The sequence below is a fragment of the Hyaena hyaena genome, unplaced genomic scaffold (assembly GCF_003009895.1).
Source record: "Hyaena hyaena isolate Hyena2069 unplaced genomic scaffold, ASM300989v1 scaffold_1149, whole genome shotgun sequence".
NCBI lineage: Eukaryota > Metazoa > Chordata > Mammalia > Carnivora > Hyaenidae > Hyaena > Hyaena hyaena.
The window spans coordinates 353508-375755 of record NW_024081786.1 but is presented as its reverse complement, the minus strand read 5'-3'; the positions used below and the strand labels follow the sequence as shown (position 1 = coordinate 375755).

The 22248-nt window shown below is 32.2% G+C and overlaps 1 protein-coding gene across 2 annotated transcripts in view; it reads left to right on the top strand.

Annotated features, from left to right (window-relative positions):
• LRFN5 (leucine rich repeat and fibronectin type III domain containing 5) overlaps nt 1-8757 on the top strand; it is a 129924-nt gene extending 121167 nt beyond the window's left edge. The window contains exons 3-4 of one of the 2 annotated variants that reach the window (XM_039222550.1): nt 2426-2469; nt 8373-8757. In XM_039222550.1, coding sequence (XP_039078481.1) covers nt 2426-2469; nt 8373-8390 — 62 coding nt within the window. In that variant the 3' untranslated portion in view covers nt 8391-8757. The remainder of the gene's footprint in view (nt 1-2425; nt 2470-8372) is intronic. The other variant, XM_039222551.1, reaches the window with a different exon arrangement.
• Nucleotides 8758-22248: the final 13491 nt, after the last annotated feature.

Genomic DNA, 22248 nt, shown 5'->3' with positions numbered 1-22248 from the left:
CTAAATTTTACTGTTTCGCCCCATGTTATCCACAAAACTAAGCTTAATAACAATCATTTAATGTCAGTAGTCTAAAAAATGTTCTGAAAACATAAAGTATCATATTGTGTATAGAATTGAGAAGGTATATGGGGCATTTTTTTCAAGGACTGCAGATATGAACCCATTTTCTTCTCAGTGTGACACAAGCCTACTTCTATTTTATGATGCTAAGAAAGCAATGTTCACTAATATTATACAGAATGAAGACTATCCACTCTTTCCCTTGCTCAGTCTTCCCTTGTGTTTCAGGAAGCATCCGGTCTTTCTTCTTTAACAGTGAATGTGGATGCTTCTGTCTGTACTGTTTGTGGCATTTTGGGGAAAGGACATGAGCACAGAGGTGGGCTGAATGGGAAAAGGATATTTTTCTTATCCTCTTTAGTTGATGATGATAACCATCATTATCTTTATAATCATTAGTATTATCATTACTATTATTTACCTTATCATGTTTGTGAGTTAAGTGTTTGTTGAGTCAAATTTATGGATAAGAAATATCTTGTTTTTAAAATTTCATACAGAAAAGAGAAAATACCCAAAATGTGTTGACAGGAATTTTGTTACAGTTTCAGAGCTCTGTCTGTTCAGATTATTCGGTCAGTCCTTTTCCTCCCATCCTAGAAAAGCATGTGCTAGGACTACAAATACATTTAGTTTTGTCAGGTTTTGGGGGGTTTTTTGTTTGTTTGTTTGCTTGCTTTTTGCAAAACAGTCCTTGTAGCAGTACAGAAGATCACTTAATATAGAAGGAATGGTGAAGGTATTACTGTGATTGAGTCATCCTAAAAATGTGGTATTGTCTGAGGTGAGACATAAAAAGTAGTCTATATAAATATGAAATTACCTCATTAAATTATAGTGTTAATGTATTTGTGATTTTATCAAATATTACAAATAGTGTAACAAGTAGTGTACTATTGTCTTCTGATTTTGTCAGCTATTTCAAAGTCTAAATTTAGGATATCAAGTTAACACTGATAAGACACATACACAATATATACTTATGTATCTATATATTTAATATATAGATATACTCATATGTATGCTTATCAAATTAATCCATTAAAATCGGAATTTTGTGTCCTGCAATATGGATTGTAATCAATGTATATTTAAATGGGCTGGCTACCAGAGAACTTCTCCCAAAACAACTGCACAAACTGTATTTCTTATTTATAAGGTTATAATGGAATATAAACTCTCTAGTAGAAATTCCATTTTCTGAACTTGCTAGTAATGATCTCTATAGCTTGTCTAATTTTATCCACTTTTTTCAAATAGGTCTGTTATATCCATGAATTTTAAGAATTAACAAATATTTTTTTCAAATACATTCAGAGAAGGACATAAAGTCTCTTTCATTTTGTGTTTGGAAGTGGATGTACATTTGATCTTGCCTGAAACATGAACTAGACAGGTATTGTGATTCTGCTCCAGAGTATGTCCAATAAATTATTCAACTAACATAAAGGGTTTATGAAAGACTATGTTGGCTCCACCATAATGTAATTTCCTAAGCATTTTTTTCTGTATAATGTGAACATGTCTTAATGCTTTCATATAAAACTTAATCTCCAGAGGCCATTACAAATTTCTATGAATATTTGTCTTGGAGGTTCTATAAAAAGTATTTTGTACTATGCTCTTCACACTCACCCATGAACCCTGAAAATAACTTTTTCCTAATTTTTTTCTTATCATTGTGTCACTTCTTAATGACTAGGAGTATTTGCTTTTAAAAAAGCATTTTGGACAGAAACAGAATGTGTTATGCAGGGCTATGTAATGGTATTAAACATTTATAGCCAACTGGATCATTTATGTGGACATGTAACGACATAATGTTTACATATAGACCATTAGTGTTTTATATGAAGATAAATGGGTGCTTCATAAAACACAATAGTATTTGGGGTGCCATTGATAATGATTATCAAAAATGATTGTTTAATAGTCTACATGTTGAACATGGTGAAGCTATGTTTCCTACTTTGGATTCTCTTCCTTGGTGTATCTTTCATTATTAATCATATGCAGCTCTAGCTGGAAGTTAATTTTGAGTAGGGAAAAATGAGTAGAAGCCTGAACCTCCTCCTGACATCTTTCTGGAATATTATTATTGCATAATAATAATCACTCACTTTAGCAACTAGGACAATATTTTTCAAATTCTACCATTATAGTATTATATGTCAGGAAGTAGTCATACGCAATTATAAAACTCAATAGCAATTAGCCCAAAAACTGGTAAGTTAAAAAAAAGTCTAAATAAATCTTTATTAAGAGAAATCTTACCAAGATTTCAGTGAGAAGAGTTTTAGGGTCTGTTTCTTAAAAATTGAATTTGCATATTTGTTTATGACACTGAAAATTTTATTCCCAGATGCTTTGCTGACTAATGTTGACCAGATTGTCCAGGAAACACAGGTGAGATTTTTGTTACCTGTCTCATAATTCAGCACTTAAGTGGGCATATTCTTTTATAAATAAAATTTTAATTTTTTTTGCAAGTTTATGTAACTTCTTAAAATTTTCCATTAAAACTTACTCAGTGCTCAATGGTACAAACTAATATTCAGTTGGTTAAATAGATTTCCATTTACTTAATGGAGACATATTTCTGGTTAACTGAACATTTCTGATTCATATTGTAAGAATAAAGGGAATACTATTGTGACTTTGGAGTTACTTTTGTAGTTATTCATGATATAATGTGCATTTTTACAAATATTTCTCCGTTTGAAGAGAGTAACTTGATTAGAATGTATTCACTCCTATCTCTGACCCCCATATCCTAATAGGAGCTGAAATGATAAATTATACCTTACTGACAGTGGATGAACAGAAGTGTTTCAGAGTTATCCACAATGAATGAAGCCACTATAAAATGGAGCAAATGGCTACATATGAAATAATCATGGAATTTCTTTTGTTAGCAACTGATTACTCTTCTTGTGTGTGGGTTTGTTTTGTTTTTTTTTGGTTTTTTTTTTTTTTTTTGGTTTTTTTTTTTTTTTTTTTTTTGAAGTTTCAAATGAGTATTTGATTCCTGCATTTTAATTGGATCAGAAAGTGTGCTTCCAGAGCAGAATAGCACTTTAGCAATCTGTTCAAACAGCTGGAAGCATCAGCCATTTGCTTAAGTTTTGGCACAGAAAAAATATTCTGCTTCTAAAAGTTCTAAAAAAGGCCACTGATTTATTTTCTAGTAGTAAAAAGAGGGCCTTGTTTTTGTTTTTGTTCTTTACCATTTTGTATTTAAAAAAGAATAACTTGGACAATCATTCAGGGTTTCCCCTAATGAATTCCACTCCTGAATCAAACACTGTTTTTCACGCATCATGTCTCTACTGACTTCAGGATCCCAATCCCATGTTGCAAAAAAACGACCAGATGGCTCACTGGAAACAATCAATAACACAGCGTCTGGCACATACTTTTGAGTTCTATTCTGTGTACTCAACTGACCTGCATTAAGGCGCAGTGTATCATTAGCACCCAACACTTTGCTTTCTCATTCTGAAACTCTCTCTCTCTCTCCTTCTCTCTGCCTCCTTTCCTCACCACCCCTCTCCTTCTCTACCCCCACCTTTGGTTTCCAAAAATTCATTTTTCATGTAACTTTGGGCATCTAGCTGTTCTGAAAGAGAGTATCTTTAGGAAGGAATTAGAAAGTAAATGGTTAATCTACCAGAAGCACAGTCCAGGAGGGTGCTAAGTGTCATATGAAGGACTGGAATCAGGGGAGTCCATCTGAGTCATTTTTCAATCATGAATTAATTTCCCAAATATTTACATTTCATGGGACATGTTACCTAGTATTGTGTTTATTTATTTGATTACATTATTACAAGTCAAATTTGGATAAAAGTGATTTCCTTGGGAGTTTGCATAGTTCTCTAGATAGCACAGGTTTTGCCAATGAGGTAAGTATGTAAGATTTCCAATCATGACTTTCTTTGTCCTAAAGTACTTAGTGTTAAGTATAGAAACCTTCAAAAATCTAAAAAAAATGTAAAAGTAAATACATATCTGTTATAATCTACCATACCATAATCTAGTGCATAATCTTTCTGTGATTTGTCATTTCTACATGAAGTGAATTCATGAATACATATGTGTGGTGTGTATCAGATTTATATAATGAATGTGTATATGTGGAATGTCACTCTTTAAAAAATATGTTGAGTCTTTCTGTAGTTCCCTTTATGAAACAAATGACTGTCCTAGAAATTTTTTTTCCATCCTTTGGCTATTTTTTTTCTTTCCTACAAGCGTTACCAAGAAAACACATCCACAGGCAAAAAGTAATTTTAACAGAAGTTACTGGCAATGCATCATTCACTCATCAAAACCAAAAATAACAATATAAAAACAAAAAAAAAAACCTTCTTGCTACATTTCTGTTATCAAATTTAAGTCACCGTGAGATCTCAGTGTAACTATTCTTGGTACTTGGTAAATGATTTCTACCATAGCCAGCCTATCATTTCTATACCTGTCAATACATCCAGTGAGGCCCCTTCAAGGAGACTGACCTGTGTACTTAGTCTTCTCATGGTCTTTCCTGCTGTCAGCAATAGTTCATCCTGGGTGAGAGGAGTGAGGTGGAGCTGGTGGAGATGTGCTCACAGCTTCCTGGCTCTTCTGTTGAGGGTGAGGAGTAAGAGGAGAAGAAGGGGTATAAACTTTTATTTTAAGTTTATATTTCCTGTAGGATGGTAACAAATGTTATTTACTACCCAAAGGCAAAATTAAATTTAAAGTAAAATGCTACCTATGTATATATACAGTAAAAGTAAGCAAGAAACACACACATCTTAGAACACAGTTTTTAATATAACAAAACTGTTATCATGGCAACAATATTAAATTAACTATACCACAATCCCTAATATAACATCAAACTCTAATAGGAAAGTACACAGAGGACAGAAAAATTTCATCTAGTCAGTGGTTTAGGTGTTCCTCATACTGACGTATCTGCTAAGATAATTTTTCCCAAGGATGAAGAGTTAATACATGTAATATTTCATTTCAGTTAGCCAGGAATACACCCTACACCAATTTTCCCCCTTAAGACCTTTACTGCATATGTATAGAAATAGAGTACATTTGGATAATATCTAGTCTATGACATATGAGCCTTCTATAGTAAAATTAGAGAATTCTAATCACACTAAGATGAATTGAAAGCAAAGGGAAGAGGAGTCATTGATAAAACTGGTAGTAATTACATGTAAACTGGCACTCACATATAAAGTAACCTTGTGTTTGAAAAGATTGTTGTACTTAAACTGAGTAAAACAATTGATATGCCATGTTTAGGAGTTAAAATAGGAACAGTTGACTAGTTGCGTTTATAGTGAAAATGTCTTAAGTAAACCTTTCTTTAAAAGTATTTGCTACATTCAGACTAACAAAATATGTGCACTGTGTGTATAAGTACGCACAAGAAATACCCCTAATTTTGCAATTGCTTGCCCCAGCCTTCAAGGTAATAGCTTCCTGATTCTAATTAATTTGACTTCTGATTATTCTGTTTAGCATCAATTAAGGCATTGAACAAATATAAACTTTATCATAAAATCCCTACTACAGATGCAATAACCATGATAAGAGTTCAGTTCTTTTATGGAAACTATTAAGGTATAAATGAGTAAAAATTAGTGATGCTGATTATAAAGAAACAGTGACATTTTTAACACAAGGTTAGGAAAAAATGTGAAATTAAGAGCAAAAGAGCAAAGCAAATGTGTATTTATGATCCAGATATCTTTCCAATGTTACTTCACAGTAAAAATGACCACTATAAAATATTTGGTTCTATAGTTTTTCTTTCTTATGATATTCCCTTCAAGTGAAATTTTTAAAAATAAGAATGATAGAACAGGCACACAGGCACATATGCAGAAAACATTTAACTATTCTTATAATAAAGAAAGCAAACATTTGGCATTTATTTGAATGTTATGGTAAATCAGAAAAAACAGTAGAACCCTAATGTCAGTAAATGACTTCTAGAAATAATTTCCTTCTTGTGTAGGTATCATAACTATAAGTATACAAAATAAAAATCATTCATAATTCTTAGTTGCATTCTGAGTAAGGCAGTAACAGCATTTTCCCACAAGCCATTCAAATCAGGACATTTTTCCTTCTCCTAATACTGGGGTACTTTAATTTTTTCTTTTCTTTGTAGGACTGTTAATAAGACTATCTGTCTACAGTATTTTGCATCATACCCTTTCACTGTTAAATAAGGACCATCACCAAAACATCCTAAGCCTATCTCAAATTCATTATTGTTAGTTCTTGTAACATTTTAGCATAACTATTATAGTCTATTTTGCTTTTTTTTTCTTTTGTGATGTTCTTGTAATTTGGTATTCATATTTAGATCTATATGGGATCATTGCAAGAGTTTGCCTATTGATAAATAAAAAATGTTATTTTTAATATCCTACATTACAAGTTTCTTTTCAGTTTCATATTATGTCATCATTTCAATGATAAGGCAGGCACATTCAGACCATCATTTCCAAAATTGCTAATTGTCTAATATTTGAAATGAACAGTTTTTATAAAATCCATAATTTCATATTTGTCAGTAATCATTTATATAATTTGGAAATGAATAAAAACTCTTTAAAATATGTAAGCTTATACAATCATTAACTTGATATTAAAATAGTTTCTTTATTCTGAAAGGGTTTATTATTTCTAAAATCAAAATAGTTATACTGCCCACTATTTTTCTTCTAAGTGTATCATGTGTTTTTTATATTACTGCTTCCTGAAATGTGAACTTTGGTATAGTACAACTACATCTTTTTGTTGTCAAAAGGAACATATCATTGGAAATACAAACAGAAATAAACTCTTGGTAATCCAGTTTCACCAAAATCCTGTGAACCCAATAGATAGGAATATAGATATAATCCCATTGTAATTTAAAGTGATTTTGTAATGTTTTTCTTAGGACATTCCAGATAAAGAATAACAGTGAGATCTATATTTCAGTAGTTTCCAAGGTAATTGTTTTTTATAAATAGGTTATAGGTCTATTACCTATCAATGTTCAATCATTGTGTGACTCTTTTGCTAAATAATTTTCAAAAATTATTATTTGTACCAAAAATAACCTCAGCTATGTAGATGAAACATTTTGTTCCTTTACTTTAAGATTTTATTTTTAAGTAATCTCTACACCTAATGTGGGGCTCAAACCCACAACCTCGAAATCAAGAGTCACACATTCTACCAACTGTGCCAGCTAGGCACCCCTGATGAAATATTTTCTTAAATAAAACATCTCTACAATATTTTCCCACCTTTATCACATCAAGTCTGTTCTATACCAAATATGTTCTACATCAGCATTTTAATACAGAATATTCTTTTATATTTCATGATTCATTTGTGCCATGCATTTTATAACCCCCAACTTGTAAACATGTAGTTGTTTTTGAATGGGAAGGAGAAAATTACTTCTACTTCATATTTATGATATTATATATTTCTCAAAAATTATTTTTCATCTCTGTCAAAAATAGAATTTATAGGCATGTCTTAAATCTATGATACTGAAAACCCACATTAGAGGAAAATATTTTTACAGTTTGATATTTAAGTATTTTTAAATCATTTTTATATAATATTTTACTTAAAATCATATTAACTGTGGAATGTTCTTATGCATTATTGTCAGGTTACACATTTATTTGTTCTGTGGGTGAGGAATTAATTTATGAAGAGGAATAATAGTCTTCACCTACATTTCATGTATAAAATTTTATAAAATTTCAGTATGACACAAAACTCTCAGCAGTCTATATTTAAAAAGTAAAGATCACTCAGCTTTTATGTGTGATGAACAAATTTGATTTAATATGCTCATAGTTTTAAAACCAGTATGATTATTTGTTAAAATTTAAATGGTATGCATTAATGAATAACAGTTTTTTTCTTAACCTGAGAATATAAATGTGAAAAACAAAGCAAGGGAAAATGTCTTCCCACATTTTGCTTTCGTCTTTCATAACTATTTAGGCTTAAAACATTTAGATTTTTTTTAAAAATGAGATTCTTTTATATATTTATCAATTTGAAATTACCAAATAATGTTTTAAGAGCTGATGTGCATGTCTAGATCGTATTTTAGGGGTAAATCTTGTATTTTGTAGCAAAAAAATCCTGCCTGGGTGTTTATAGTTCAGTAACTTCTAAATTGCTGCCACAATGATCTTATTACCTATGTATTTTCTCTTTGTTTTTCTTTCCTTCTTTCTTTTTTTCTTTCTCTCTTTCTTTCTCTTTTTCTTTTTTAGAGGCTGGAGTTAATCTGAAGAGCACTACTTCTTTCTCTCCTGAGAAAAGTTGCCACTGATATTTTTACTGGATAAAATTTAAAAATGTTTCAATTCACAAAGGCTAATTGTTGAACTGGTGTCCTAGAAGAAATTGTTCACAGGAGCCGAAGCAGAAGTCTCGGACGGTGGCGGAGCTGGCTCTATCAGACCATGGTTCATCCTCTTTTAAAGCCAAATTTTTTTTTCTTCTGGCCTACAAGTATTTTTTTTTAAAGAAGGAAAGAAAAAAGCCTACATTGGCATCAAGTTCTGTATCAATCCATGTTACATTGCCATCCATGATTTAAGACTGTAGAATCTTGAATAATCTATATCACTTTAACAAATAAATGTTTTACTATGACAGCATTTGTACAGTGCCTGATTTGTGAAAATATCAATTGCTTCAGGTATGAATGGTGAAATGATGACTGTAAGGATTAATAATACTATTTTACATTTATGTAATGTAAAACCATAAGGAATCACAATCGCTTTATAATACTGGAACTATTTCTGCCATGACTGAAATGCACCTACTTCCGTGGGAGAGCTGTACAGCTGTTTATAAGCTTTACAGCAGTTTTGTGCGTCAGTGTCAGACAAAGTGATGAGGGACCTCTTCTCCTAGTGGACCTTCAGAAAGCACCAAGGTAGGCATATACGGTAATTCATCCAAATTGATTCATTGCTTTTCTGGAGAGCCAGGGCAAAGAGGTTTAATAATTTGGGGCCTTATAGTTCATGGTAAGTGCCCATTTCTCCAATTTTGCACAATTGCAAATAAACTAAATAAAGAAGTAAAGTAAATAAAAGGTAAATAAAGAAGACCAGACATCTGATTTAACACCAGCATAAATAAGAGGAAGTCATTTCGGTAGCCAGTATATGTTAATGCTATCCTTTTAAGCAGTAACCAAGCCTAGCATTTAAAGGCTGCCCTTGGTATCAAGCAGGCCTGAGTTCAAACTCTGGAGCTGAGCAAATTTGGCCAATCGCCGACCCTTCCCTTTTATCACAGGAGAAATAAAATTTGAAAATGTATGTAAACTTATCACTGTATTTGTGTAAGTGATAAGTTCAATTAAAAAATAGTATTAGCATTGCCATTAGCAAATGAATTCAGATTCTCTAAAATATTAGGGATTTTATTTCTGTTCCTTTACAATTTTGTTAGTTACCAATCATTAAAAGCAATATGTAGTTTAATTTTTTAAAAAGCCAGAAAACTGTCTTTTAAGAAATTTAGCTTATCTCTTAGGCTATTTGAAGATCCAACCATCCAAAGAGAGGTTGCAGATTATTAGCCTTTAGATGGCACTTGAAATCTGCTCAGAGCCTAACTACACTAAACAACAATTAAAAGAGATGCAAACATACACTCACTCCAACACACCCAATGCGTGCCTGAAGCAGAAGCACCAAGTTGGAATGTAGTTAATTTGTGACTCTGGGCAAATGGTTCGTTCTCTCTGTTTCCTGGCAACTATAATTCCCTGGTGCAATCCTGTTTATGTGTGTGTACATGTATACATGCATAGATAAATGGTTATGATGACAAAAAAGACACAAAATGAACAATATGCATCTGCAAATCTGTTCCTGTTACATACAACTTTTGTCCTCTAATAGAAAGCTTCAGGAATACAAATGGCTTTCCTGGATCTCAGTGCAGAGTTTAACTTTTCAAGATCTCTCTCAGGAAAACCTGCTAACTTTTCTTTAAGAACATTCTCCTGTTTATCTTTACATTTCTCCTGCTGTCTTGGGGCTGATTCTTTCCTATTCTGACGCTCTTCTTGATAATAACATAGCCTGACCTCTTCGCTTCTTTAGGACATTCCCACTCTTGTGTTTCAAGGAACATGATTTTTAGTGTGTTAGAACTAAAATTATACTTAATCATTTTAAGTCTTCACCTTGGGTCCCCTACACCTAAATCTAAAACTTCTATTCATGCAAATATTCAAACAAGATTAATCAGGCACTGATTAAAATACTGTACATATTTTCACTTTTTGAAATGTTGTTTGTAAGGAAGACTGAGGCCCAGTGTCTGATTCTGTGAGTGTGCAATACTCAGTTGTTTATGAGCAGATATTTACTTCTTATACAGAGAGATTCAGAGAACACATGTGCACACCCTTAACTAAACAGGAATAATGGTCACAAATTAAAATTTTGCAAAAGTGCAATGAAATACTATTTTGAGGACAAGTAGGAATGATTTCTTTAGCTGAGTTTATAATGTCACAGGGGTAATTTAATGGATGATAAAATGTCTCAACTGTAAAGTTTTTGATTATGGATTGGAAACCACTTCTATTTTCCTGTTATTCTACATTCCTAGTACTGGAAGTAACTCAGTGCCTAGAAATATCTATTGTAATAATATGAATACTTAAAGTTCAACTTATGAAATGTATTATACATAATATAAACCACATCAAACATACAAGAAAATCGAACAGAGAATTTTGAATGCAGCATTGGTAGAGTTTATAAGACATGGAAATGATCTGAAAATCATAGTTTATATTTTGAAATTCTACAGTCATGATTTTTGAAATCCATGATGTGTAGAACCAAAGTTTACTAATAAAGCACTATTGTTGGTGTTGGAAGGAAAACTCAGATAATTTTAATTTTCCACTTTGTGATTTAGCAGGTTTAAACTTAGTTTTACAACTTTTTGTTATCTATTCAACTATGTAAAACCCCATTTAATATATATATAGAATGTTTTGTGACAGATTCTTGGTTTGTTTTGTCCAAAATATATTCAGATTATTTCTACTTTTACATAAGTTAAGAATTTATTCCTTATTTTTGTTTCCAAACTGTATTTATACTGATATCCCATAGATCTACTTAGCAAATGGTATGTGTGAGTGTGTGTGTATATGTATGTATTGATTAAGGCATATGCAATTATTTAAAAATGCAAGTGATACAGAATATATTACATACAACCAAAGTAAAAGTCCCTAGCTCATGATTGCTTTATTTGATATACACATATAATATATGAGAAAACTACATTAGATTTTTTTATAAAAGCCTATTTTTATTGTGGAAAATATATGTGACATAAAATTCGACAGTTTAACCACTTTCAGTGTATGACTAAAGGGCATTAACTACATTGTGCAATCATTAACTAATTGTGTAATCATCACCACTATTTTTATCACCCTATACACAGAATCTGTAGCCATTAAGCAATAATACCCATTCTCCTTCTTTCAGTCTCTGGTAAACTCTAATCAACTTTCTCTATGAATTTGCCTACTCTAGATATTTTATGCCACTGGGATCATCAACTGTCCTTTTGATCTGGCTTATTCCATTTACCGTAATGTTTCCAAGTTTCATCCATGTTGAAGCATATATCAGAACTTTTTATAGCTGAATAATATTCCAGGAATATATGTAGCACATTTTGTTTATCCATTCATCTTTTGATGGACACTGTGTTGTTTCCATTTTGTGGGTACTGTGAATAATGCTACAATGAACATTGGTGTTCAACTATATACTTTAGGTTTTTCAGTTTTCAATTATTTTAATTGAATTGCTGGGTCATAAAATAATTTTATGTTGAATCTTTTGAAGAATTCCACTGTGACTACACCATTTTACATTTATTCTGGTAATGTTTAAGTGTTCCTATTTCCCCTCATTTATAATTTTCAGTTTTTTTAAAAGTCTTCCTAGTAGATGTGGATTATCTCATTGTGATTTTGACTTGCATTTCCCTAATCAATAATTATGTTGAGCTTTTTTTTATGTGCTTATCATCCATTTGCATATCTTTTTTGGAGAAATGCCAAATCAAGTTATTTGCCCATTTTTAATCTGGATTGCCTGTTACTATTGAGTTGAAGGCATTCTTAATATCTTCTGGATTTTAAACCCATCTCAGATATATTATGTGCAACTACTGTCTTCTATTCTGTGGGTCTTTAATTTTCTTGGTATTATATCCTTTGATGAACAAAAACATTTAATTTTTATGAAGTCCTTTTATGTACTTTTATTTTGTGTTTGTGTTTTTTGATGTTGTATCTAAGAATTCTTTGCCTAATCCAAGGTCATCAAAATTTATCTCTATGTATTTCACTACGAGTTTTATGGTTTTAGCTCTTATATTTAGGTTATTGATCCAGTTTGAGTAAGTTTTTGTATATGTTTTGAGGGAAAGCTCCGACTTTATTCTGTTGGCTGTGGAAATCCAATTGTCCCAGCAACATCTGTCCCAGAAAAAGTATTTTTTTGCCCTATTGAATGGATTTTTCAGGCTGGTCAAAAATCAGTTGACCACAGATGTATTTATTTCTAGACTCTGCATTCTATCCCATTGGTTTATATGTTTGTTTTTATGTCAGTACCCAAAATGTTTTGATCACTGTAGCTTTGTAGGTTTTGAAACCAGAAGTATGCGTTCTCCAGATTTGCTCTTTTTTAAAATGGTTTGGCTATTCTGGGCTACTTGCAGTCCAAATGAATTGTAAGATTGGCCTTTCCATTTCTGCAAAACAGCAGTTGGAATTTTGATAGAACTTACAGCCTGTAGATCGATTCGGTAGTACTGACATCATAACATTATTAAATCTCCCAATCCATGAACATGGGTGTCTTTCCATTTACCTGTGGCTTTTTTAATTTCTCTCAACAATGTTTTATAGTGTACAGGGCAAAAGTCTTCCATTTCCTTAAATAAATATATTCCTAGGTATTTTTCTTTTCATGTTCTTATAAATTGAATTGCTTTCTTACTTTTCTTTGTGGATTCTTCATTGCATATATTAAAAAAATAACTAATTTCTGGGTGTTCATCTTGTACCCTTAAACTTGGTTGAATTTGTTTATTAACTCTAGTAGCTTTCTTATGAATTCTTTGTGATGTCCATATATAGAATCATAACATATATGGAGATAGTTTACTTCTTCCTTTCCTATTTTAGTTTCTTTTGCTTTGCTTTTGTTCTTTTCTTTTCTGTCTAATTGCTCTTGCTACAAATCAGTACAAAATTGAAAGGCACTGGTGAAAATAGGCATCCTTGTCTTATTTTTTATTTTAAAGGAAAGCTTTAAATTTTTCAAGATGAGTATGATGTAGACTGTGGGTTTTTAAAACTGGGCTTTATTGTGTCGAGGAAGTTCTCTTCTGTTCCTAGTTTCCTGGTGTTTTTATCAAGAAAGGGTGTTAAATTTTTTTCAAATGATTTTTGGTGTCAGTGTCGTGTTTTGTTTTATTAACTTCATCCTACTAATGTGGTATATTACATTGGTTTTCTTATCTTTAATTCTTAGCATTTGTAGGATAAATTTCACATGGTCATGATATATAAACCTTTTAATATGCTGTTGTATTTGTTTTGCTGTAACTAGTGATTTTTGCATCTCTGTACACTATGTATGTTGGTGTTTTATTTCCTTGTGATGTCTTTATCTGATGTTGGTATCAGGTAATGCAGGACCTTCAGAATGAGCCAGGAAGTGTTTCCTCCTCTTCTCTTTTCTGGAAAAGTTTGAAAAGAATTGGTGTGAATTCTTCTCTGTGCTTCATAGCATTTGCTAGTGAAGCCATATGGTGCTAGAGTACCTTTGTTAGGAGATTTCGGATTATTGATTTAATTTTTTTTGCTATAGGTGTGTTGAGATTTTCTGTTTACTCTTGAGTCAGTTTAGATAATTTATGTTTCTAGGAGTTTGTCACTTTCATTTAAGCTACCTAATTTGTTGATGTACAATTTTCCCTAGTACTCACCTATAATTCTTGTTGTTTATGTATGGTCACTTTTATCCATTTTTGAAAGTGGCTTATTGAAGTCTCTAAGTATTACTATGGTACTATTTATCTTTTCAATTCTCTCCAGTGTTGCTTCATATATTTTAAGACACTGTTTGCTAGTATATATGTTACAATAGTTATACTCTCTTGATTATATGATTGGTTTTGGAATGTTCTTCAATGTCATAAATCTGATTATCCTAATTGGTTTTTTTTATTTTTTTAATGTTTACTTATTTTGAGAGAGAGAGACAGAGTGTGAGTGGGAGATGGGCAGAGAGAGAGGGACACATAGAATCTGAAGCAGGCTCCAGGCTCTGTGATGTCAGCACAGAGCCCGACATGGGGCTCGAACCCACAAACTGTGAGATCATGACCTGAGCCGAAGTCAGCCTATCAACCCACTGTGACACTCAGGTGCCCTGATTATCCTAATTGTTAACTGAATCAATTTGTTCTGAGTACACTAAGTTCATTGTCACATCTATTTCACTTGTTCCCAACCACAAATATGATTGGTTTCTTTTTTATATCATATACTAACCCTCATCTTTCATTTCTATCCTAATTGAAATCCAGTTTTATGACTAAACAGCCATCTCAAACTTCAGTCTTATTAACTACTATGCCAGTCTCGTTGTCAATAATGTATACCAACATCTTAGAGACTGCTCCCACAACCGGCATTCTCAAATGCCACCAAAGATTTTTCTCGACATGTAGGTTAGTAAAGTGGGTCATTAACATCTTTATTTGCCCTTATGATTTGAATACTGACATAAAAATTAAGAGAGCACAGAAAAGTATATAAAGCTTTTCAAAAAGAATGCATAATTTATCTCTGTTCATAAAATAATTCACAATCTTTAGTAGCACAACATTGTGAATACCTGTAAAAGCCAACAATAAGTACTGTAAATATATTATTGTAGCAGAAATGCCCATCAATGTAATTTATGAAGTCTTTTTGAAATAGTTGCTTGAGGCAGTCTTTGTTGTCCTGTCTTTATAAGGAAAAGGAGCATCAGGAATACCTATTCAGATAGAGCATAACATATTGCATGACCATTAGGAAGTATGAGATATGCAAATGTCTAGGATAAAAAGATAATATAGCGGGTCTGACTTTCCACCTTAAACTAAGAAAATAAAATTGGTGCGTTAGAGTCATACATCATCGTATTTAACAATTTAAATATAAAAATTTAATTGAATATGATTGGAAACTTTATTTGAATGAGTTTCTGAGGGGGAGTGGCTTAATGTTCACAGGAAATCTCCAATTGCTAAAAAGACTATTCCTATAGGAAGATTTCAAAATCTCCAACCACCTTTATCAAACTTGTTCAAAATGCAACCATTTGTTCAGCATTTACTTTGTCCCAGGTCTGGTACTATCCACTGGCAGGAAAGAGATAAATGACTCAAATACTCATATTTAGGTGGAAGGTAAATGTATAGACATCTTGTGTTATTTAATCTGTTCAAGCTCCTCTAACAAAATACCACAAACTGTGTAGCTTATACACAGCAGAAATTTATTGCTCACAGTTCTGAATTTAGTTGCATCCTGGTAAAGTCCGTTTTCCTGATTCTTAGCTGGTGCCTTGTCTCTGTGTCCTCCCATGGAGGAAGGTTTGGAATTTCTCTGGAGCCTCTTTTATAAGGCACTACTCCAATCAAGGGGTTCCACCTTCATAATCTAAGCACTACACAAAGGCCTACAAATTCCTAATACAAATTCCTAATACTATTATCGTGGGTATTAAGATTGCAATATATTAATTGGGTATGAGGAGAAACACCAACAGTAAGACCATAGCACACATAAGAAGTGACGTTGTTAGGGATTTAGAACCACAACTGTGTGGAAGCAAAATACAAACCCATCCAATGACCCTCTGGGCAAAAGAGGTAAAAAATAGTTCATCCTACTGGTGCTACTTAAAATGAGTAAAATTGTTCTCAACAGAAATGTCACAGACCAGAAGGGACTGGCATGATACATTCAGAATGCTGATGGAAAAAATCTGCAGCCAAGAATACTCTATCCAGCAAGGCTATCATTCAGATTAGAAAGAGAGACAGAGTTTACCAGACAAAATCTAAAGGAGTTCGTGACTACTAAAATGAGTAAGATTGAATAATGTCCCCAGATCATATTTCCATTTATGGAACCACAAGATTTTATGTTCCTTTTCGAAACCACTGTCAGTACTTTACTACCATCAACTCAAGCCATCTTCACCAAGCTCTGAACTTTATGTCTCTTGTGTTATTTATTAGAAATGTGTACCTTCCTCTTTAGACTTGAAATTCTTTTTAGATCAGGTATTATATCCTTTGTAATTTTGGATCTCCTACGATGATCAATAGACTGCTTTGAGTATACAAGACAAATCCTATATGTTTGCTATATAAATATATTGCAATAGTAGCTACATACAGAAAGTACTGAGAAATGGCAAATTTGGAGTCAGCTGTATGGAGAAAATTCTGCAATGAGATTAGGGTCATAGCTAAGAAAGAGAAGTTGATAAAAGATACAAAAAATATCAAAAGAATTTGCATTTATTTATTAAATAAGCATATTTATTTTAACACATATTTGTTAGAATTTTGTGCTTCTTAATCTTTTAGGTGATCAAGATAGAGAATAAGTGACATTTGAACACCTATGTGTTAATATCAAACTAATTTAATTAATAAGTATCATAGGAAATTGTGTTCCTGGGCTAAGACAGCTTATTTTTATAGGAGTAAATGGATGCATAAACACAAGTTCTAAAACAAGACATACTATATGCACTATAAGCATAAAAGCCACACTGTGAAAAACAAAGATAAATAAATGATAACAAATGATTGTGTGTTTCTGAATTTGGTATCTCAAAGTATGGTGATTAATGCTGAGAGTAATAGAAAAGATGAGTGATATAAAGTGTAATTTCCACTTTCTTCATGTATGTGATATAGTGATTTATATTAAGAAATATATATTTGCTCTTTGTCTTAGTCCTGGCACAGAGCTCTCAAATTTTTAGAATTTCCTAAAAAGGTGCCTTTTGTAATGTTAATGAGGTGACTTTTGTGCTATAGCTAAGGAACGAGGCTGGTTACCAGGAGAACCAACCATGTGATTAGAGGGTTGGAATTTTCAATCTCATCCACCCAACTTACCCCTTGCACCCCCATCTCTGGGCAGTGAAGAGGGGCTGGAGGTTTAATTAGTTCCAATACCAATGATTTAGTCAATCATGCCTCTATAATAAAGTCTCCATAAAAACCCAAAGGATTGAGTTCAGAGTGTCTAGGTTGATGAATACATGAAGATTTGGGGACAGTGGTATGCAGAGAAAGGAACGGAAACTCTGTGTCTTTTCCCCATGTCTTGCCCAATGAGTTTCTTTCATTTGGATGTTTCTTGAGTTATATCCTTTGATAGTAAACCAGTAATCTAACGAGTAAAATGATTTCCTCAGTTCTGTGTGCTGCTTTAGCAAATTAATCAAACCCAAAGAGGAGGTCATGAAAACCTCTGATCTTCAACAGGCCCATGAAGTAATAGGTAGTAACCTAGGCTTGGGACTGACATACTGAGTTGGAGGGAATTATTAGAACCTCCAATTTGTAGCCAGGTGGTCAGAAGCACAGGTGACATTCTGGGATTGTGACTGGTGTCTACGGGGAGAAGCGGTCTTAGAGGACTGAACACTTAACCTGTGAAATCTGATTATATCTTTAACTAGATAGGCATTGAAATTGAATGTAATCACAGGGACACCCAGTAGGTGTCCAGATAATTGCTTGTTTGTCCGGGAAAATTCCACATCGGACTTGGTAACCAGAACCTACTTTAAAATGTAAAATTTTGATTGATAATAGCAATAAAATTTGGAGCGTTGATACTGGGGATATGTAACTATATTCTATATAAAATCAAATTTAATTCACTAGTCTTGGGTCCTTAACTACCTTTCTTTTGCTCTTCTTTAGGAAAAGAAACTTATTTTCTTTCCTAAAGTCACTGCAATCTGCACACAATATTTCTATATGTCATTGTCTTTACGATTAATTTACTCAAATTACTTCCTAGATTTGCCTTTCAAAAACTGCTCAGTGCTTCCCAATGGTGGCTATCCTGACTGAACTAAAGGCTGTGAGTCAAATGAATTAAACCATACATTCTTGGCAATTGTGAATAGCTAAAATGGGTTGTATATATTTTCTATATATTTCAGTGCTTGGTGGGTTTTTCATCATTTTTTTTACTTACTGTCTTTGTTAGTACTAATTTCTGTTTTACTTTATTAAATTAGGAAATAAATTGCCATTGTAAAAGGTATATAAGTCAAAGTTTACTTACTTTAAATGTCTCAAGAATAGGAATTTTTGCCAATAATTTTATTCTGGTGTCCTTTTAATGCTCTATTTGTTTTTTCTATTAAATCGCTGACAAATACTTGAATAGATAGCAGTCAAGAACTAGAATGATTTTATTTTATTTTTATGTTTAAAATATAATTTCTAATATAATGGGAAATTAAAATTTGCAATGATTCTTATTTGTATGCAAATACACTATCATTTATATCTCTGATATTGTAACACAAAAACTTTTTACTTGTTTACATGGCAAATTAAATCTATAATAACTAAATACTAACACTCTAATCTTGTTTTGGGCAGATTATTTGAAACAATACAATATGATCATTCTAAATTCCAGTTCTCTGGTCCAATCATCTATTACTTTCCCTCTCTTTTATTTAAGAATGAATTACACAATGTAGACAAACCCTTTTTTCAAAAGAGAATCTTCAACATGTTTTAAGGGACACTGGTCTCTACAACATTTCTCAAACTTTAGTGGACATCAGAATTATCTCAGAAATAAATCTATTTTGGGTTTTCACGCCCACTCCAGACAATCTGTGTGGGGGCAGAGTATCTCAATAATTTGCAACTTCCACCCGTCACCTAAATCACAGTTTACTTCTTTCATGCTAAATTAATTGAAAAATTGGTTGCAATTTTTAATGATATAAATGTAATATTCTAAAACTCCAAATGCCAAAAAAACATTAAATCATTTTCTCTCTACAGGTGCTTATTACAGTGCCTCCACCATTATTTTGAGCATTAGCTCACAAGAGAGGAATATGGATGTAGGTAGCATTAAAGTTTTCTAAAGAAAAAAAAATATCATGTTGGTCACTATTATTGCACTACTTAGATTTCACAATTTTCTCAGATCTCAAAATGTGGCCCAAATTGTGATTAGTATAAGCCTTTGACACAAAGCGGGGACGAGAACAAATCAACATTAGTAATTCTGAAAATATTTTAATGACAGTGATGGCATTTACTTTATTAAAATGGTCAAGTTACTCTCATAGTTTCTCTTACATCAGTGAAGATATATGATGTCTCTATGTCAATAGTAATTCTATTTATTATGTAACATCTTAATTCTCTGTATTTTTACAGCCATAAAAGCTGCTCCCTGTGGTTGTATTTGAAAAGAAACATCTAGATAGTAAATCAATCAATTCTTTAATGCATCAAGTGTACTGTATTTATATATTTAATTAGCATCAAGGGTAATGTACACAGCAGCACTCCTTTCTAGACTCTCTTTGAAGTCAGAGGCAAGATAAAATGCTGGATAATTAATCAATGTCCAGTTATTTTAGGTAAGTAAAAAGAAAACTTTTTATCTTTTCCCAGAATTCTGGATATTTAAATTCTAAGGAATATTTTATTTGTGCCATCACTAATTTTTCTGTTTTTCATCTTTTGGACTTATATATTGCTTCTGTTTTATGGTATAGATTTTAATGTGATATTCAACAGTTTAAATTTTTACCCTAAAGTCTATGAAATTATCTCTACATTGCACTAGTTACTCTGTGAATTATAATTCACATATTCAACTATATTCTCATATTTTTACCTAAAGATATTTGACAGGAATCTAATCACACACTATTTCATTCTTTGTTTCTTCCCTAAGTTAGCGGCATTATGGTTTTTTTGGTTTTGATTGTAACTCTATTATTGCTGTAGTCCTTATAATTAATTATTTTACAATTGGTAATAATTCTTCAATTCAGCAATAACCAAAAAAGTATGCATAAGAGAAAGATTAAATGTATTAAATATAGTAGATGAAAAAATGCCATTCATAAAGGTATGCAAAGGTCATCTAGAAATAGCAAATGAATGTAGGATTTCTTATGTATTGGATTAGAAGAGAAGCCCTAAGTGGGGAAGCAGGTAGGGATTAGATCTATGAAGTTAAGTACAGCATATAAATTTAGAGACCAAGGGAGTGAGTATGGACAGAAAGAGGAGATATATTAAAGAAAATAATGGAAGACTGTATCAATAGGATGGATTTGCTGATTTTACATGGAATCTCAGGGCAGGTGTAGAATAGAAAATTGTCAAAAGTTCTTAAAGGGGAGATTAATGAATAAGGAAAAGAGCATCAAAATGAACTTATGGGATGCACTTATAGACCCAAAACATATTCAGTAAATGACATATAACATTTAAGTTTTGATAAGATAGTCAATTTTTGTGTATTTCTTTAAAAAAATTTAAGTTTTTACCTCAATTCCGGTTAGTTGACATACATTAGCTTCAGGTGCACAACACAATGACTCAACACCTCCATACGTTACCCTGAGCTCGTCATAATTGCACTTCTTAATTTTTATTACCCATTCAATCCATCTCTCCACCCCCCTTTCCCTCTGGCAACCATCAGTTTGTTCTCTCTAATTAAGAGTCTCTTGATTTGAACAAAAAAAAGAGTCTTTTTTCCCTTTGCTTGTTTGTTTTGCTTCTTAAATTCCACATATGAGTGAAATTGTATGGTATTTGTCTTCCTCTGACTGACTTACTTTGCTGACCATTATACTCTCTAGCTCTATCCATATCATTACAAATGGCAAGATTTCATTCTTGTTTACAGGTGAATAATATTCCATTGTATATCTATATCATATATTTATCCAATCATCAGTTGATGGGCACTTAGACTGCTTCTGTGTCTTGGCAATTGTAAATAATGCTGCCATAAACATCAGGGTGCATGTATCCTTTTGAAATAGTGTTCTTGTATTCTATGGGTAAATACCCAGCAGAGCAATTGCTGGATCATAAGGTTGTTCCATTTTCAACTTCCTGAGGAAACTCCATACTCTTGTCCACAGTGGCTATATCAGTTTGCATTCCCACCAACAGTGCATGAGTGTTTAGGATAGTCAATTTTGAATTGTGTAGAGATATCCAGGTATGAAAGAACATGAAGAAATAGGTTTAATTTACAAAGAGGATACCTTGATGTGGAGACAAGAAGCAGAGGACATGCTAAAATTGAAATAGCAATGAACTTTACCTCTGTGTCTTCTAGGTTTTTTTTCCCTCATGCTCCATAAGACAGATAACAATAGATATTTTTCTACCTGTAAAATTTTGTTTAATCTTACCACATTTCCTTTCTTAAGCCACCAAGTATGGTGGCCTAGAAGGAGTAAGATTAAAGTAAAGCTGAATCAAATACCCTATTTAAAAGCCCCCATGTAATGTTATCAGCCTATATTCAAAGCTATATTTGGCTATTGGTTATTTGATTGATTTTTTAGAATATTAAAAAAATCACTTACATAATGAGAATATAACTCAAGACTTCTGACTTTCGAATGCAACCACTGGAGCACATGCTGATGACCTTTTTATGGCACCATAGAAATAATTTATAAAGTTTTAAAAACCATAGTCTAGTACTTGGGGTTTAGTGCCAGAGCACAGTATATTAGAGAGGTAGCTATTTCATCCAACAAATATAAATTGATTTTAGTTTTAAGTGTGGTCTAATTCACTTAGCTTAAATTATTTAAGCATCACTTATAAATGTACTCAGTACTAAATTACAGTTGAAACATTTGTCTTCAAAAATAGAATGTTTCATTATCTAAGAGATGGAAAGCTAGGTTCACTATGAGAAGTCAACACAGCACTGTTTTTCCTAGTTTAGTTGTAGATCTT